This window comes from Moschus berezovskii, chromosome 7, assembly GCF_049115385.1.
Source record: "Moschus berezovskii isolate FMDL1 chromosome 7, NW_MosBer_1.0, whole genome shotgun sequence".
Taxonomy (NCBI): Eukaryota; Metazoa; Chordata; class Mammalia; order Artiodactyla; family Moschidae; genus Moschus; species Moschus berezovskii.
In genome coordinates this window covers 31,323,054-31,340,956 of record NC_142466.1, presented here as the reverse complement: position 1 = coordinate 31,340,956, position 17,903 = coordinate 31,323,054, and the positions used below count along the sequence as shown (strand labels likewise).

General features: G+C 43.4%; 1 protein-coding gene across 2 annotated transcripts in view; it reads left to right on the top strand.

Annotated features, from left to right (window-relative positions):
• Positions 1-223: 223 nt before the first annotated feature.
• The window catches only part of ACER2 (alkaline ceramidase 2), a 40,086-nt gene continuing 22,406 nt past the window's right edge, over positions 224-17,903 (top strand). Inside the window, exons 1-4 of one of the 2 annotated variants that reach the window (XM_088837879.1) lie at positions 383-519; positions 14,053-14,169; positions 16,511-16,625; positions 17,351-17,492. In XM_088837879.1, the coding sequence (XP_088694005.1) occupies positions 16,550-16,625; positions 17,351-17,492 (218 nt within the window). In that variant the 5' untranslated portion in view covers positions 383-519; positions 14,053-14,169; positions 16,511-16,549. Of the gene's footprint in view, positions 520-14,052; positions 14,170-16,510; positions 16,626-17,350; positions 17,493-17,903 lie in introns of both variants that reach the window. The other variant, XM_055428162.2, reaches the window with a different exon arrangement.

Genomic DNA, 17,903 nt, shown 5'->3' with positions numbered 1-17,903 from the left:
GCTCAACAAGGGTGGGGGCGCCTGCAAGTCTGAGCCGGAAGGTGGGCGGGGGCGGGCCTGTCAGAGCCTTTGCCACCTGCTGGGGACCGGCGTATTTCGGGGCGGGTCCCGCCTCCCCGCCGGCCCCCTCCCCGCACGGCCCGCCTCCGCGGTGGGCGGGGCCGGCCCTGGGTCCCGCAGGCGCCCCCAGGGGGCGGAGCCTAGGGAGGGTCCGCGAGCCAGTCACGTCCTGCAGGGCAGCGCGGAGCCCCGAGAGGCCGGCCCGGGAGGCGCCACATCCGGCGGCTGTCCCGTGCTACATAAAGCCGCGGCCGCCGCTGCCACCACCACCGCCACCACCGTGGGTTTCCAGCAGCAGCTCTGGCCTCCTCTCGGCTGCGGGAGCCTCTGCTCCAATGCCCCAGAGCGGCCATGAGCGCCCCGCACTGGTGGGACCAGCTGCGGGCTGGCAGCTCGGAGGTGGACTGGTGCGAGGACAACTACACCATCGTGCCTGCCATCGCCGAGTTCTACAACACGGTGCGGGGCACGGGAGCGGGGATGGCAGCCGGGCTGGCGGGAGGGGGCTGTCCTCCGGCGCAGCCGCCGCACCTGGAGCCGGGACCCTGGTCGACGTGTGTATCTGGGGCGTTTTCGCTCCGCGGCCAGAGTCGACCCACGCCCCCTCCCATGCGCGTCTTCCAGTTCTCCATCTGTCCTCCTCTCCAGTCTCTCTCCCCGGCATCTGGGCCATCCTCCTCCTCTGGTCATTTCTTTCTGATGGCTTTATTGTCCTGTTTGGTCCCCACCCGTCCCGGAGCTGCTGCTCCGTGTCAGCTCATTCTTCCAGTTTGGGTCAGTTGGGAGCGGTGAAACCGCGGGGACTACTCCCTTCCTCCCTTAGGATCTCTGTGGTGTGACGCACTTGGGTTGCATTGTGCGGTTTTTCCCCGAGTACCTGCTCTAGGAGTCGGGGAAAGGGGTTGACCTCCAGGTAGGTCTGGGGCGGGGCCCACTCCGAAGGTTGGCGCTGCCCCCACCCCCCACGTACATCAATAATAGGTCGAGTTACCTGGAGCCAGAATCAAGTTAATTACTACTCCAGTACTCTTGCCTAGAAAATCCCATGGACGGAGGAGCCTGGTGGGCTGCAGTCCATGGGGTCGCTACAGTCAGACACGACTGAGCGACTTCACTTTCACTTATCACTTTCACAGATTGGAGAAGGAAATGGCAACCCACTCCAGTGTTCTTGCCTGGAGAATCCCAGGGAAGGGGGAGCCTGGTGGGCTTCCATCTATGGGGTCACACAGAGTCGGACACGACTGAAGTGACTTAGCAGCAGCAGCAGCTTGCCTTTATTACCGAGCCTCCCACTAGCCCCTAGATCAATTTCCCTAGGCCTGTGCTCTGTGCAGTTATTAAGCCAGAGAAGTGAAAGGGATATTTAGGAGTGGTGTGTGTGTGTGTGTGTATGCTTTCTGGACTTGCCTGGGTCTGTAGCTATGGTCAAGAGGAAGCTGCCCCATTGCAGAATCTTGTGTGCTTTTAGTTTTTCGTGGAGAGCAAACCTGCAGTTGTGTGTGTGTGCTCAGTCGTGTCCGACTTTCTGTGACCCCATGGACTGTAGCCACCAGGCTCCTCTGTCCATGGAATTTTTCCGGCAAGAACACTCGAGTGGGTTGTCATTTCCCTGACCCAGGGATTGAAACCGTGTCTCTTGCATCTCCTACACTGGCAGACAGATTCTTTACCACTGTGCCACCTGGAAAGCCCAAGCCTGCAGTTGGGAAGGAAATGTCTATTCTTTTTGCTAAGTCCAAATGTGGCTCCAAATGTGAGACTGTGTGGTCATTTCTGCAGCTTATCTTTTCACTGCTGTAATACGGAAAACAGCAACTCCTGGTATGTGAGTCACTGTGAATTTTGACTTTCTTCTTTAGGATTTCCCCCTTTGATTTGCTGGAGTGTTCTGGGCTTGAGTCAATGCTTATTGCCTGGAGGGATCTCCATGAGCTTGTCCCCATCCTTCTGTTCGCTGTTGAGGAAACTGACTCTGGAGAGGGGAGTGGCCCTGCGGTCATTTCTGGCAGAGCTGGGACCATGATCCAGGGCCTGCACTCTCCCTCCCTTCAGTGCTGAATTCCTGGGCTGCCCTACCAGCAAACATTCCTTTTTTTTTTTTTTTAATGACTGGGTTAATTCTGCAAGGAAATCTGGTCCTCTGCTGCCCCTAGAAGCTGTGATACATGCAGTCATCAGAGGTGGCCACCCTCCACCTATTGTACAGTCTGTTTCAAAGCGTGCTGTCAGGTGTGGACAGATGCCCACAGAGGATGGACTGGAGCAGGGCTGGGTGCTTTCAAAGGCGGTAAGCCAGTTTTTCCATTTGTAAGTGGAGAGTACTACTAAGGATTTCACCAGAGTAGAAATGACAGCCTGGGGACAGATTCTCACATACCCAGCAAGGTAATTATCTGTGGTGTCTGAGGCCAGTAGAGTCAGGTTTAGTTATTCGGCCAAAAAAGTTAGTGTATAGCTGCTCGGAGTCTCCCCCAGGGTGCTGGATGAGGAGGAGAGCTTATTTTTGTCTTTACTTTTAATCTGGTCCCATTGGAACTGTTAGGCAGTGAGCGCTCAAGTCTTTTTTAGAAATGGGCTGTTGATCTTGAGCTGCAGCATCTGTGGCTGATTAGCTCTGTTGGTCCCCCTGAGAAACCTTGTTCTTTGGCATACTCATAAGCCACAGAATTTGCTTTAGCAAAGTGAGGAGACTGAGGGTCTCAGAGAAGAAGTTGGCCATCAGACTTTGTAGAGTGTAGATCCAAAGAATTTAGCAAAAAGCATTTCCTCCTTTCCTTCCCATGTCTTATTTATCTTCTGATCCTTGTCACAGAACAAACCCATGCTTATCTTACTCCTGTATTAGGGAAAACAGTGAGCTGCTTGGTGATAAAGTGAAAGGTGAAGTCGCTCAGTCGTGTTCGACTCTTTGGGACCCAGTGGATTATAGCCTACCAGGCTTCTCCGTCCGTGGGATTTTCCAGGCAAGAGTACTGAAGTGGGTTGCCATTTCCTTCATCTCATTAAATTCTCAGAGTAAGGCAGCAGGCCTAATTATCTATTTTACAAGAAAATAGTAATCACTACTGATGGAGAAAACATTAAAGATGTAAAATCAGGAGAAGACTCAGAGCGGGGATTTAGAGCCATCTTAATGGATCTTGGTGATAGGCTGTCACTGCTACAACTGCAGTCATTCCTGGCTACCACTGGTTGTTTGCTGTGTTGAAGCTCCCCAGGATCCTTTACAGTCACCCTCAGCAGTGGGTGCTGCTTATTACATCCATTTGATACAGGAGAATACTGAGGCCTAGATAGATTTTGAAACTTGCTAAGGTCAGGAAAATGGCAGATCTAGAGTTAGAACTTGGATGGTCCATTTGACCCTACTAAGACACTGCTTTTGAAGATGCAAATGCCATTGTAGCCACTTTAAATTTATTTAGCACAGTATAGGTATTTATTATTTAGTCATTCTTTAACTTAAAACTCCTGCATTGGGTCTTAGGCTAGTCATGGTAGTGGATATGGGACAAAAAGTTTTGGGAATTTTTTTTGGCTGAACCTTGCAGCATGTGGAAGCTTAGTTTCCAGACCAAGGATTGACGGAATTTAGGCCCCCTGCAGTGGAAGTACAGTTTTAACTACTGGACCGCCAGGGAAGTCATTTAAAGTAGTTTTTTGCCATTGTTGTTGTTTATTATAAAAGTAACAGCATGATCATGGTTTAAAAAAATATGCAAGTTATAAAGTGAAAAATACCCTTTCTTCTATATCTTTTCAGACATTTTATAAGCATGTAAAAAACATGTATTTGTGTAAACATAGAAAATACATGTGCAACATGTATATACACAGTGTTAGTCACTCAGTCGTGTCTGACTCTGTGATCCCATGGACTGTAGCCTGCCAGGTTTCTCTGTCCATGGAATTCTCCAGGCAAGGATACTGGAGTGGGTAGCCATTTCCTTCTCCAGGGGTTCTTCCTGACCCAGGGATCAAACCTAGGTCTCCTGCTCTGCAGGCCAGTTTCTTTACTGTCTGAGCCACCAGGGAGGCCTGTGTATATACACACCACAACCAAATTTTTTTCCAGCCCAGTTGAGATCGCACTACAGAAATTCTTCTGCACCTTGTTTTTTTCACTTGATTTGTCTTGCAGATAATCCATATTGGATTGTATAGAATTATTTTCTTCTTTGCAGTGTCTATATAGTATTCCCTTTAATGGGTTGACCAGTCAGTTTATTATTGATGGACATTTAGGGCAGTTCCTGTTTATTGTGTTCATTGTGTTCGTTTCTGAACAGTTATGCAGTGAATGTCCTCAAATAGGCATCTGGATGCACTTCTCCAAGTACTAGTTCTAGATGGGAAATTGCTGTGTCGAGGGCAATATTTACTGTGAAGACTAGTGATTGTTGCTTAGTGGTCCACCAGAGAAAGTACTCTGATCTGTGTTCTCACTGGCAATGTTTGGGAGTATAGAGTATTTTGCTTTTGGTGCCCACATATCTCCATTGCCTTAAATCTTGTCATCACCCTTTGCGTCAGCCAAACCCAAATATCTCTTCCAAGAACATATCATGCCTTTCCACAGCCTTTTGCCTGTGCACATTTTGTACTGTCTCTTCTAAATACAAGTTTTATTGAATTAAGTTCCTTTTTATGTTTTAAGTTCTAAGGCCTGGTCACAGAGAAAGATCCAAGACCTAGCAGCTTTGGAGGAAAGTGGGGTTTGTGTTTTAATCACTCAGCTTGGCCTTTCGGAATTCTGTTGGGGACCCAGAGGGACAGAAGGAAATGAACTGGTACTGAAAAAGTCTTAAAGAAAAATACATGTCTAAAATCAACCCATGGTCTGTCACCTCCCCTACTCAGCTCTGCCCCATCATCAAGATAAGTGGAGTTTCCTTTATATGCCAGAGCTCACAGCCCACTCTCTGTAGGGCAGAATTATCTATCAGTCAGTCTGTCAGTCTCTCTATCTATCCATCTAGCCATCCGCTTGCTGGGCAACTGTGTGCCTATCACAGATACCAGACCCGCAAATAGTTACCTGGGTGGTGAGGACCATAGTGGAGATATATATACACAAGTGGCTGAGGTGTTGTTTGTGGGATTCCCTCGTAGCTCAGCTGGTAAAGAATCTGCCTGCAATGCAGGAGACCCCAGTTAGACGTGTTGTTAGTCCTCTGCTTGGGTGGTATACTGTGGGAGGTGGGTGGATTTTGCAGGAAGCCCTCCTCAGCGCCAGGCATGCTAGGACAGTTGGTCATCCCAGAGGCAGGAAGGGGGCAATGGAATGGATCATTAGGAACCAGCATTCGATTAAGATACATAGTCTCTTCAGCCAGGGTAATGTCTGTTAGCTATTTATGAACTTGTTGCTCAGAAGAATTTACAGCCTGCTGCTTTGTCAGTGTTTGCCTTCTGTCTGGGAAAATGCACAATCTCATGCGTCAGGACGAGATTGCAGTGTGTTCCTGAGATTATTTTGGTGCAGTTGTGACAGAATGAGGAACTCTCTAAGGAAATAATAAATTCTTAAATTGTGGTTTCCTTTTAATTAAAGCAAAATCTGTTAGGCAGGCACTAAACAAACCAATTCTCCAAAGGATAATCCAACAATGGGCTTTAAAAAATACCCCTTGGCTGAACTATTCAACTTCAGTGAGCTATAGAACTTTGAGGGGAAGTTTCGTTTTCTCAGTAGAGATGGAGCCATTGAATCTTTTTAACCTCAACTCATTTGCTTTCCCAAATTTCTTTCTTTTTTTTTTTATTTCTAAAAAAGAATTTTATTAAAAAAGCACAAATGCAAAGAAATGAACAGAGGAAAATTTATGCGTCGAACCTGGACTGGTCACTTATGATAATATACATGCTACAATTCCATTCTCTCCAATCATTCCACCTTCACCCTCTCCCACAGAGTCCCAAAGACTGTTCTAAATGCCTATGTCTCTTTTGCAGTCTCTTATACAGGGTTCAGGTTACCATTTTTCTAAATTCCATATATATGCGTTAATATACGATATTGATGTTCTTCTTTCTGGCTTACTTCACTCTGTATAATTGGCTCCAATTTCATCCACCTCATTAAAACTGATTCAAATGCATTCTTTTTGATGGCTGAGAAATACTCCATTGTGTATATGTACCAAAGCTTTCTTATCCATTCATCTGCAGATGGACATCTAGGTTGCTTCCATGTCCTGGCTATTATAAACAGTGCTGCAATGAACATTGGAGTACATGTGACTCTTTCAATTCTGGTTTCCTCGGTGTGTATGCCCAGGAGTGCGATCGCTGGATCATATGGCAGTTCTATTTCCAGTTTTCTGAGGAATCTCCACACTGTTCTCCATAGTGGCTGTACTAGTTTGCATTCCCACCAACAGTGTAAGAGGGTTCCCTTCTCTCCACACCCTCTCCAGCACTTATTGCATGTAGATTTTTGGATAGCAGCCATTCTGACTGGTGTGAAATGGTATCTCATTGTGGTTTTGATTTGCATTTCTCTGATGATGAGGGATGTTGAGCATTTTTTCATGTGTTTATTAGCCATCTTTATGTCTTCTTTGGAGAAATGTCTGTTTAGTTCTTTGGCCCATTTTTTGATTGGGTCACTTAGTTTTCTGGAATTAAGCTGCAGGAGCTGCTTGTATAATTTGGAGATTAATCCTTTATCAGTTGCTTCATTTGCTATTATTTTCTCCCATTCTGAAGGCTGTCTTCTCATCTTGCTTAGAGTTTCCTTTGCTGTGCAGAAGCTTTTGATTTTAATTAGGTCCCATTTGTTTATTTTTGCTTTTATTTCCAATATTCTGGGAGGTGGGTCTTGGAGGATCCTGCTGTGATTTATGTCGGAGAGTGTTTTGCCTACGTTCTCGTCTAGGAGTTTTATAGTTTCTGGTCTTACATTTAGATCTTTAATCCATTTTGAGTTTATTTTGGTGTATGGTGTTAGGAAGTGTTCTAGTTTCATTCTTTTACAAGTAGCTGACCAGTTTTCCCAGCACCACTTGTTAAAGAGACTGTCTTTTCTCCATTTTATATTCTTGCCTCCTTTGTCGAAGATAAGGTGTCCATAGGAGCGTGGGTTTATCTCTGGGCTTTCTATTTTGTTCCATTGATCTATATTTCTGTCTTTATGCCAGTACCATACTGTCTTGATGACTGTGGCTTTGTAATAGAGCCTGAAGTCCGGCAGGTTAATTCCCCCAGTTCCATTCTTCTTCCTCAAGATTGCTTTGGCTATTCGAGGTTTTTTGTATTTCCATACAAATTGTGAGATTATTTGTTCTAGTTCTGTGAAAAATATTGTTGGTAGCTTGATAGGGATTGCATTGAATGTATAAATTACTTTGGGTAGTATACTCATTTTTACAATATTTATTCTTCCAATCCACGAACACGGTATATTTCTCCAACTATTCGTGTCCTCTTTGATTACTTTCACTAGTGTTTTATAGTTTTCTATGTACAAGTCTTTTGTTTCCTTAGGTAGATATATTCCTAAGTATTTAATTGTTTTCATTGCAACAGTGAATGGAATAGTTTCCTTAATTTCTCTTTCTATTTTCTCATTATTAGTGTATAGGAATGCAAGGGATTTCTGTGTGTTGATTTTATATCCTGCAACTTTGCTGTAATCATTGATTAGCTCTAGTAGTTTTCTGGTAGAGTCTTTAGGGTTTTCTGTGTAGAGGATCATGTCATCAGCGAACAGTGAAAGCTTTACTTCTTCTTTTCCAATTTGTATTCCTTTTATGTCTTTTTCTGCTCTGATTGCTGTGGCCAAAACTTCCAGAACTATGTTGAATAGTAGTGGTGAGAGTGGGCACCCTTGTCTTGTTCCTGACTTTAGGGGAAATGCTTTCAGTTTTTCACCATTGAGGATAATGTTTGCTGTGGGTTTGTCATATATAGCTTTTATTATGTTGAGGTATGTCCCTTCAATTCCCACTTTCTGGAGAGTTTTTATCAAAAATGGATGTTGAATTTTGTCGAAGGCTTTCTCTGCATCTATTGAGATAATCATATGATTTTTATTTTTCAGTTTGTTAATGTGGTGTATTACGTTGATTGATTTGCGTATATTGAAGAATCCTTGCATTCCTGGGATAAAGCCCACTTGGTCATGATGTATGATCTTCTTAATGTGTTGTTGGATTCTGATTGCTAGAATTTTGTTAAGGATTTTTGCATCTATGTTCATCAGTGATATTGGCCTGTAGTTTTCTTTTTTTGTGGGGTCTTTACCAGGTTTTGGGATTAGGGTGATGGTGGCCTCATAGAATGAGTTTGGAAGTTTCCCTTCCTCAGCAATTTTCTGGAAGAGTTTGAGTAGAATAGGTGTTAGCTCTTCTCTAAATTTTTGGTAGAATTCAGCTGTGAAGCCGTCTGGACCTGGGCTTTTGTTTGCTGGGAGATTTTTGATTACAGTTTCAATTTCCGTGCTTGTGATGGGTCTGTTCAGATTTTCTATTTCTTCCTGGTTCAGTTTTGGAAAGTTGTACTTTTCTAGGAATTTGTCCATTTCTTCCAGGTTATTCATTTTATTGCCATATAATTGCTGATAGTATTCTCTAATAATCCTTTGTATTTCTGTGTTGTCAGTTGTGATCTCTCCATTTTCATTTCTAATTTTATTGATTTGGTTCTTCTCCCTTTGTTTCTTGATGAGTCTGGCTAGTGGTTTGTCAATTTTATTCACCTTCTCAAAGAACCAGCTTTTGGCTTTGTTGATTTTTGCTATGGTCTCTTGTTTCTTTTGCATTTATCTCTGCCCTAATTTTTATGATTTCTTTCCTTCTACTGACCCTGGGGTTCTTCATTTCTTCCTTTTCTAGTTGCTTTAGATGTAGAGTTAGGTTATTTAGTTGACTTTTTTCTTGTTTCTTGAGGTATGCCTGTATTGTTATGAACTTCCCCCTTAGCACTGCTTTTACAGTGTCCCAGAGGTTTTGGGTTGTTGTGTTTTCATTTTCATTCATTTCTATGCATATTTTGATGTCTCTTTTGATTTCTTCTATGATTAGTTCATTATTCAGCAGCGTGTTGTTCAGTCTCCATATGTTGGCACTTTTAACAGTTATTCTCCTGTAATTGAGATCTAATCTTACTGCATTGTGGTCAGAAAAGATGCTTGGAATGATTTCAATTTTTTTGAATTTACCAAGGCTAGATTTATGTCCCAGGATGTGATCTATCCTGGAAAAGGTTCCGTGTACGCTTGAGAAAAAGGTGAAATTCATTGTTTTGGGGTGAAATGTCCTATAGATATCTATTAGGTCTAACTCTTCTATTATATCATTTAAAGATTGTGTTTCCTTGTTAATTTTCTGTTTAGTTGATCTATCCATAGATGTAAGTGGGGTGTTAAAATCTCCCACTATTATTGTGTTATTGTTAATTTCCCCTTTCATACTTGTTAGTAATTGTCTTACATATTGCGGTGCTCCTATGTTAGGTGCATAAATATTTATAATTGTTATATCTTCTTCTTGGATTGATCCTTTGATCATTATGTGGTTTCCTTCTTTGTCTCGTTTCACAGCCTTTGTTTTAAAGTCTATTTTATCTGATATGAGTATTGCTACTCCTGCTTTCTTTTGGTCTCTATTTGCATGGAATATCTTTTTCCAGCCCTTCACTTTCAGTCTGTATGCGTCCCTCGTTTTGAGGTGGGTCTCTTGTAGACAACATATATGGGGGTTTTGTTTTTGTATCCATTCAGCCAGCCTTTGTCTTTTGGTTGGGGCATTCAACCCATTTACATTTAAAGTAATTATTGAAAAGTAGGATCCCGTAGCCATTTTCTTTATTGCTTTGGGTTCAAGTTTATACACTCTTTCTGTGATTCCTGTCTATAGAAGATCCTTTAGCATTTGTTGGAGAGCTGGTTTGGTGATGCTGAATTCCCTCAGCTTTTGCTTGTCTGTAAAGCTTTTGATTTCTCCTTCATATTTGAATGAGATCCTTGCTGGGTATAGTAATCTGGGCTGTAGATTATTTTCTTTCATCACTTTAAGTATATCTTGCCACTCCCTTCTGGCCTGAAGAGTTTCTGTTGAAAGATCAGCTGTTATCCTTATGGGAATCCCCTTGAGTGTTATTTGCTGCTTTTCCCTTGCTGCTTTTAATATTTGTTCTTTGTGTTTGATCTTTGTTAATTTGATTAATATGTGCCTTGGAGTATTTCGCCTTGGGTTTATCCTGTTGGGGACTCTCTGGATTTCTTGGACTTGGGTGATTATTTCTTTCCCTATATTAGGGAAGTTTTCAACTATTATCTCCTCAAGTATTCTCTCATGGTCTTTCTTTTTGTCTTCTTCTTCTGGGACTCCTATGATTCGAATGTTGGAGCGTTTAACATTGTCCCAGAGGTCTCTAATATTGTCCTCATTTCTTTTAATTCGTTTTTCTTTTTTCCTCTCTGTTTCATTTATTTCTACAATTCTATCTTCTAGTTCGCTTATCCTGTCTTCTGCCTCTGTTATTCTACTGTTTGTTCCCTCCAGAGTGTTTCTGATCTCATCTATTGCATTATTCATTGTATATTGACTCTTTTTTATTTCCTCTAAGTCCTTATTAAATCTTTCTTCCATCTTCTCAATCCTTTTCTCCAGGTTATTTATCTGTAACTCCATCTTACTTTCAAGATTTTGAATCATTTTCACCATCAAAATTCGAAATTCTTTATCAGGCAGATTCCCTATATCTTCTTCTTTTGTTTGTGTTGGTGGGCAATTATCTTGTTCCTTTACTTGCTGGGTATTTCTCTGCCTCTTCATCTTGCTTATATTGCTTTGCTTGGGGTGTCCTTTCCCTCTTCTTGCAGTTTGTGGAGTTCTCTTTATTATGTAGTTTCTTCGCTGTGTGTGGGGTTGGACAGGTGACTTGTCCGGGTCCCTGGTTAGGGAAGCATGTGTCAGTGTTCTGGTGGGTGGAGCTGGATTTCTTCTCTTTCCTTTAGAAGACAATGGGCTACTCTTCTGGGAGCCTGATGTCCCCTGCCAGTATTCAGAAGTTGTTTTGTGGACCTTACTCCACGCTCAAATGTTCTTCTGATGAATCTTGGATGAGGGGTATCTCCTCAAGGCCGCCCCTCCTGCCTTGAATGTGGATCAGCTCCTCCCGGCCCTCCGGTGCCCAAGCAGCCACCGCCTCCTGGACTTGGCACAGCTCCTCTCGGCCACCGCCCCAACCCTGGGCGCGGGGCAGCTCCTCTCAGCCACGATTCTGCACGTGGTCGGTTGCGCCGGAGCGGAGCCGGGCGTCTCTCGCGTCTGCGCCGCCGGGAGCCGGGCGTCTCTTGCGTCTCAATTTGATGTTCTTGGCATCGTGTACCCCCGCTCCAGGTCACTCTCCTCGTAGCGAAAGGACAGGATGTAGACCTCCATGGTCGCGCCGGCCGGCTGGCGGAGGGCGAGGAGGGGCCGCTTTCCCAAATTTCTTTCGGAGTGCCTTCCTCTTTTTGTCTTGGGGAGCATCTCCCTCTAATTTGGGCTTTTCCTTTCATAGATTGATGTCTTTTTTCTTTTAATTTTTCCTGTGCAGCATGCAGGATCTTAGTTCCCTGACCAGGATGGAACCTATGTCACCTGCAAGGAAAGGGTGAAGTCTTAACCACTGGACTGCCAAGGAATCCCCATAGATTTATGTCTTAAAAAGGCATGGTGGAGGCCAGCAAGTATTGGTAGATGGGTTGTACAGAAGCAATAATGTGATTTCAGGGTTATTCAGAACTATCTGTTAAATAGTGTTTCTAAATTGAACTCTCTGATATGGGCATTAAAAATACTTGAGCTTTCATAATTTCACTAGAGGTGTATTAAACTACTTCATGTTTTTGTGAATCGTGTGTAAATTTAAAAGTCATTATTGTGTACAATGCTAGTGCTAATGTAGATTGAAAAAGCCTTTTAAGGGACAGCTTGGCCATAGATGTTTGCACATGGCTGAAGCAAAGGAGACTGAGAGGATTTGAGGCAATAAACATATACAGTCAGCTTTCCATGTCCGTAGTTCTGTATCTGTGGATTCAACCCAGTGTGGATTGAAAATATTTGGAAAATAAAATTCCAGAGAGTTCCAGAAAGTAAAACTTGAATTGCTGTATGCGTGTGTGTTAGTTGCTCAGGCATGTCCGACTCTTTTCGATCCCATGGACTTTAGGCCACCTGGCTCCCCTGTCCATGGGATTCTCCAGGCAAGAATACTGGAGTGGGTTGCCATTCCCTTCTCCAGGGGATCTTCCCGACCCAGGGATCGAACCCAGGTCTCCTGCTCTGCAGGAAGATACTTTACTGTCTGAGCCACCAGGGAAGCTTGAATTGCTGTATACCTGCAACTATTTACATAGCATTTACATTGTATTAGGTATTATAAGTAATCTAGAGAAGATTTGAAGCAGGGGTTCCCAACCCTGGGCCGCAGACTAGTACGTATTAGGAACTGGGCAGCAGAAGGTGAGCAGTGGGCAAGTAAGCGGAGCCACATCTGTATTTATAGCCGCTACCCGATGGTGTGCTTGAATCATCCCGAACCACCCCTCCCCCCGTCTGTGGAAAAATTGTTTTCCCATTGTAAAGTGTAAATTTATACTTTACAATCAGTGTAAAGTATGCAGGAGGATGTGTGTATGTTATATGCATACTGCGTATATAATGCTATTTTATATAAGAGATTTGAGCATCCAGCAAAGTCTGGTATCCAAGGGGCTCCTGAAACCAATCCCCTATGGGTATAGAGGGATGAGTGTACAGGGGTAAAAAGCTGTGTTATATTCCCCAGCGTTGTTAGGTGGGGCTATAAATCAGTGTGCTTCCCACCATTAGTGGAATGGCTCAATAAAGTGTTGCCTTCTGCAGTGCCCTCAGCAGGTGTGACAAATCTCTGTGACTTAAGATACAAAGGTTAACAGAGCATATTGCCGAATGAGAAAAGGAAGTTGCCAAAATATAATGTTGTAATATGTGATATATATGTATTTACATAAATGCAAAGAGATTGAGGATTATGAATCTGAGAAGGGTGGGTATCTCCAGGGAGGAGGATAGCAAGGCAGACTTTAGCTCTGTAATGTATTAAGGAGAATGTACTCATGTACATGAGAGGAGAAAGTTACCTGTAGTATCTCAGTCCCATTTTTCTCCTCCTTCCCCTTTCACCTTTAATTCCTTCTGTCTCTGTGTTTATCAGAACAGAGAGCAATGTTTAAATCACCTAAAGGTCATAGGTACACGATGTGTGATGCGATTCAGAATTTTCAGATGCCAATCGGAGCATGAAGCCAAGGTGGTCAGAATGTGGTTGGATGGATTGGAGGTGAAAAAAGTCAGCTTTGGGCAGTGGAAAGAGTGGTTGGATGCCAGCCCCACCTGTGTGGGTGACTGCCTCTCTGAACTTGGCTCGCCTGGGAGCCTTTCCAGGCCATTACTTAACATCCCCTTATAAAACATTTAACATCTCTCACGTGTATGTGTGCTTAGTAGCTCAATTGTGTCTGACTGTTAAGGTCTCTCATTTTAACTCTTAAAGATCTGAGTTTTTTTCTTTCTTTCTTTTTTTTTTTTTAAGATCTTGGGTTCTTTAAATAACTCCATGGAAAGTTAAAGGCTGTGATATTACATCAAGCCTTGTCCTGAATCCCTCCTTATCTGCTTTTTAGTAAGTAAATGAGAGTTGGCTATATTCCCAAGTGTGGACACTGCATACCGCCTGGGACTGCTGTGTCATTTATCCAGACTCTCACCCAGGGTTGCCAGTAGCCCCAAGGGGGGAAGGAGATAAAGGTCCCCATCAGAATGGGCCAACTAGAGCAAGGCGCTCCCTTCTCCGGAAGGATGCAGCCCCATGAGGGATTTGTCTTGAACTTTAACCAAAGGCAGCAGCCTTGTTCCCATCCCACCCTGACAAAAGATCTTGTTCTTTATCTCTCTCCACTCTATCCTTCTCCCCTTTCTAAAGACTGTCATTCCCATCCCCTCTCGTTCTCAGATGGTGACAGAGGCGTCCATTGGTTACTGATGTTGCCAGCGTCCACCCGCGCTGCGCCTCCAGTTCTGGGGTTTGCTGATGCATTTCGTTTAGCTGTTCCTCAGTGTGACTTCCCAGGTCTGGAAAAGCCCTTCTACCCTGGCTCCTTTCATTCAGTTTGGGCACCCACCCTCTTGGTTCCTTTGAGACCCGCTCCGTGTTGTCTAATACGGGTGACCAGTCTTTCCTTTCAAAAGCCCCCATGCTCTTGGCTTTCCAGACGTCGTCTAGTCCATCTTCCTATCTCTGAAAGGTTTCGGTCTTTCCTGAGCCCTCCCTCACCCCTTCCCCACTGCTGTTGTGCGTTTAGACCCAGCTGTTGTTTAAACCTTCTGCACATCTTCGCTCCTGCATGCCCAGTCCTTCCCACGGAGCTGCTCACTCCTCAATTAAAGGTGAAACTTTAAAAGAAGCTGACTATCCCTACCACTTCATACCTTCTGCAATGGCCTTATTAAACAAACAAAGCAAATAAAAACCTCAGAAAATAACAAGTGTTGGCAAGGATGTGGAAAAATTAGAACTCTTGGACCTTGCTGGTAGCAGTGTAAAATGGTTCAGCCACTGTGGAGAATTGCCTTGTAGTTTGTAAGTTAAGCACACAGTTACCATATGACCCAGCAATGTTAGCTTGGGGGAGGATATATCTCAGAGAATGGAAAACAAGTACTGAAAACCTTGGACGGGAATATTCATAGCAGCGTTGTTCACTGTTAAGGACACTGTAAAGACATTGGATAAACAAAATGTGGTATCCATATAATGAAATATTACTCATAGAAAGAAAGCATTGATACGTGCTACTGTGCAGGTGAGCCTCCAAAACACTATGCTGAGTGAAAGAAGTCAGACACAAAAGGTCACTTATTGCATGATTACACTTTTATGAAATATCCAGAATAAGTAAATTTGTGGAGACAGAAAACAGATTGGTGGTTGCCAGGGACTGGGGATAGGGAGAAGGGGAGTGACGGCTTCATGGATATGAGGTTTCTTTTTGGAGTGATGGAAACATTTCAGAGCTGGATAGAGGTGATGATTGCATATTACACTTTTATTAACTGCTGCTGAACTGTATACTCCTAAAATAGTTAATTTTGTTATGTGAATTTTACCTCATTTTTTAAAAATCTGGGAAAAAAAAGAATTGGCTATGACTCCCCCTAGTTAAAAAAAGACAAAAAGAAATTTTAAAAAATTAGAGGTGAGATTCTAGAGTTTGGTTGTCCAGTCTGGTTTTTTTAAAAAAGCCAGGTGACCTATGAAGAGTTAATAGACTCCAATCTAGTCTGAAAGATAAAATGATGCCATTTTAAAGCTACAGATTTGATCTTTACCTAAAAGTAGGTTTGGCTTAGGGTGAGAAAACTGACAAGGGAGAAATCAGGAAGGCACTCCCTGCCTTCACGTGGGCCTAGGACCTGACTGGCAGAAAATTATGGGGGGCTAGAACAAGCCTGGAAAATCCCATGGACGGAGGAGCCTGGTGGGCTGCAGTCAATGGGGTCGCTAAGAATTGGACATGACTCAGTGACTTCACTTTCACTTTTCACTTTCATGCACTGGAGAAGGAAATGGCAACCCACTCCAGTGTTCTTGCCTGGAGAATCCCAGGGACGGGGGAGCCTGGTGGGCTGCCGTCTGTGGGGTCGCACAGAGTCGGACACGACTGAAGCGACTTAACAGCAGCAGCAGAACAAGTCTGGTCCTTCTCATTCTTCATGAAACTATTCTTTAAAAATTTTTATCATTATTTAGTGCAGGCCTTATCTTTAAAAAATGATTATTCAGGTAAATTAGGATGCTTCATATTTGGGCAGAAAAAGAGTTGTTGATTCTTTACATCAGAAGAGGACTCTGGGCAGCTTTCAAAGAGCAGTGTTTTCGTGTGTGTGTGTGTGTGTGTGTGTGTGTGTGTGTGTACAAGCTCAGTTGTGTGTGTGTGTGTGTGTGTGTATGTGTATGTACAAGCTCAGTTGTGTCTGACTCTTTGCGACCCCACAGACTGTGGCCTGCCAGGTTCCTCTGTCCATGGGATTTCCCAGACAAGAATATTGGAGTGGGTTGCCATGCCTTCCTCCAGAGCACCTTCCTGATCCAGGGATCAAACCCAAGTCTCTTACATCTCTTGCACTGGCAGACATTGGCAGGCAGGTTCTTTACCACTAGCGCCACCTGGGAAGCCCCAGTCTTTTCACAGCTGCTCCTATGATCACAGAGGCAGGAAGTGTCCCCCTAAAATGGTTACTAAAGAAGTTGTAAGTTTCCCTAGTTGTGAATTTTTTTTTCTAGTTAAAAAAAGATGTGTGGCCACATTCATCTCCATTTACAAAGGACGTACTGGGAACAAGCTGCTTTACTTTTTTGCCCTTTTGCTTAATATTCATCTTTTCGGTTTTCATCCCTCCCCCGCCCCCAGATCAGCAACGTCCTGTTTTTCATTTTGCCGCCCATCTGCATGTGCTTGTTTCGTCAGTATGCAACGTGCTTCAACAGTGGCATCTACTTAATATGGACTCTCTTAGTTGTAGTGGGTAAGTGGATTTGTTTCTGAGCATGGCCTGAAAGGGAGGAAGTGGAACTTCGCACACTCCCTGACCCCTTTGTAAACCAAAGTCACTCTGACGTCTTAGCAAACTTTTATGTTGTTTCCTGGACTTCAGAGGAGGACTCTTTTGAATGTGGGCTTGATAACAAGGTTGACCGTAATTATCACTTAATTGCATTTGAGAGTTCATTTATATAATCGTCACTGGTGTGCCAGTGCAGTTTTATGTGAACTTCTGAAGAAAGTCTTGTGAAACAATTGTATTTGGATGAAGCCGTGGTTTCTAAAAGACTAAAATTAAAAAAAAAAACCCAACAAATTCTAGATGTTTGATCCTTTGTAATTCTGGGAAATATTTGTATATTTTTTATTTCCTTCCATAGGCAGATTAGGAATTCTTAACTGTGAGAGAATGTTGACTTTTGATTAACTGTGTGTTCTCATGCAGGCTCAGTGGATGAACACACTGTGCTTGAGCAGTTATTAAAGTTCTGATATGCTGGTGTTTTGGCCCTGCTTCAAATCCTCTTTCTAGACGTGAAGTCTGTAAGCCTAGATGGTGTAGGTTTCTTCTTTCAATTTCTTTTCTCAGAGAGAGTGATTTGGTCGTTTCGGTAGTCGTTTATGAAAAGGCTGTCCTTAATCAGTGTGTTGAATTTGTGAGTCTGTTCTTCTCTGTGACCTTTTTTTATTGGATGTGATTGATTCTAGGAATTGGATCCGTCTACTTCCACGCAACCCTTAGTTTCCTGGGTCAGATGCTAGATGAACTTGCAATCCTTTGGGTCCTGATGTGTGCTTTGGCCATGTGGTTCCCCAGAAGGTATCTACCGAAGATCTTTCGCAATGACAGGTAAGCTTGTACTGAATTTTTGCATTTACTACTAGGTGCAGTACCCCATATGACAATGTGTATATTAACAAATATCACACCCTACGAGTCTAACCCAGTGATGAGCTTTATCATATATTTAATATCCACTGATTACACTGTCAGAGAAAAAATTCTGCCAGATAAAAGAGGTAATTTTAATATACTCAGGGAAAGAATTTATCTAATGTTCATTAGGAACACAAAGTCAAATATCTCCCTTGCTGGTACTGGCAAAATTAGAAGGTTCAGTGGGGGGGAAAAGACTGAGTGGTTGTTCAAAGACCTTTGATTTCCTGCTAGAACATCTTCTTGGGTGCGACCCAGCTCCACTACTTTTATATATTTATAGTAGAATGCGCACTGAGGGATTGGTTCTTAGAGCTGTAGATA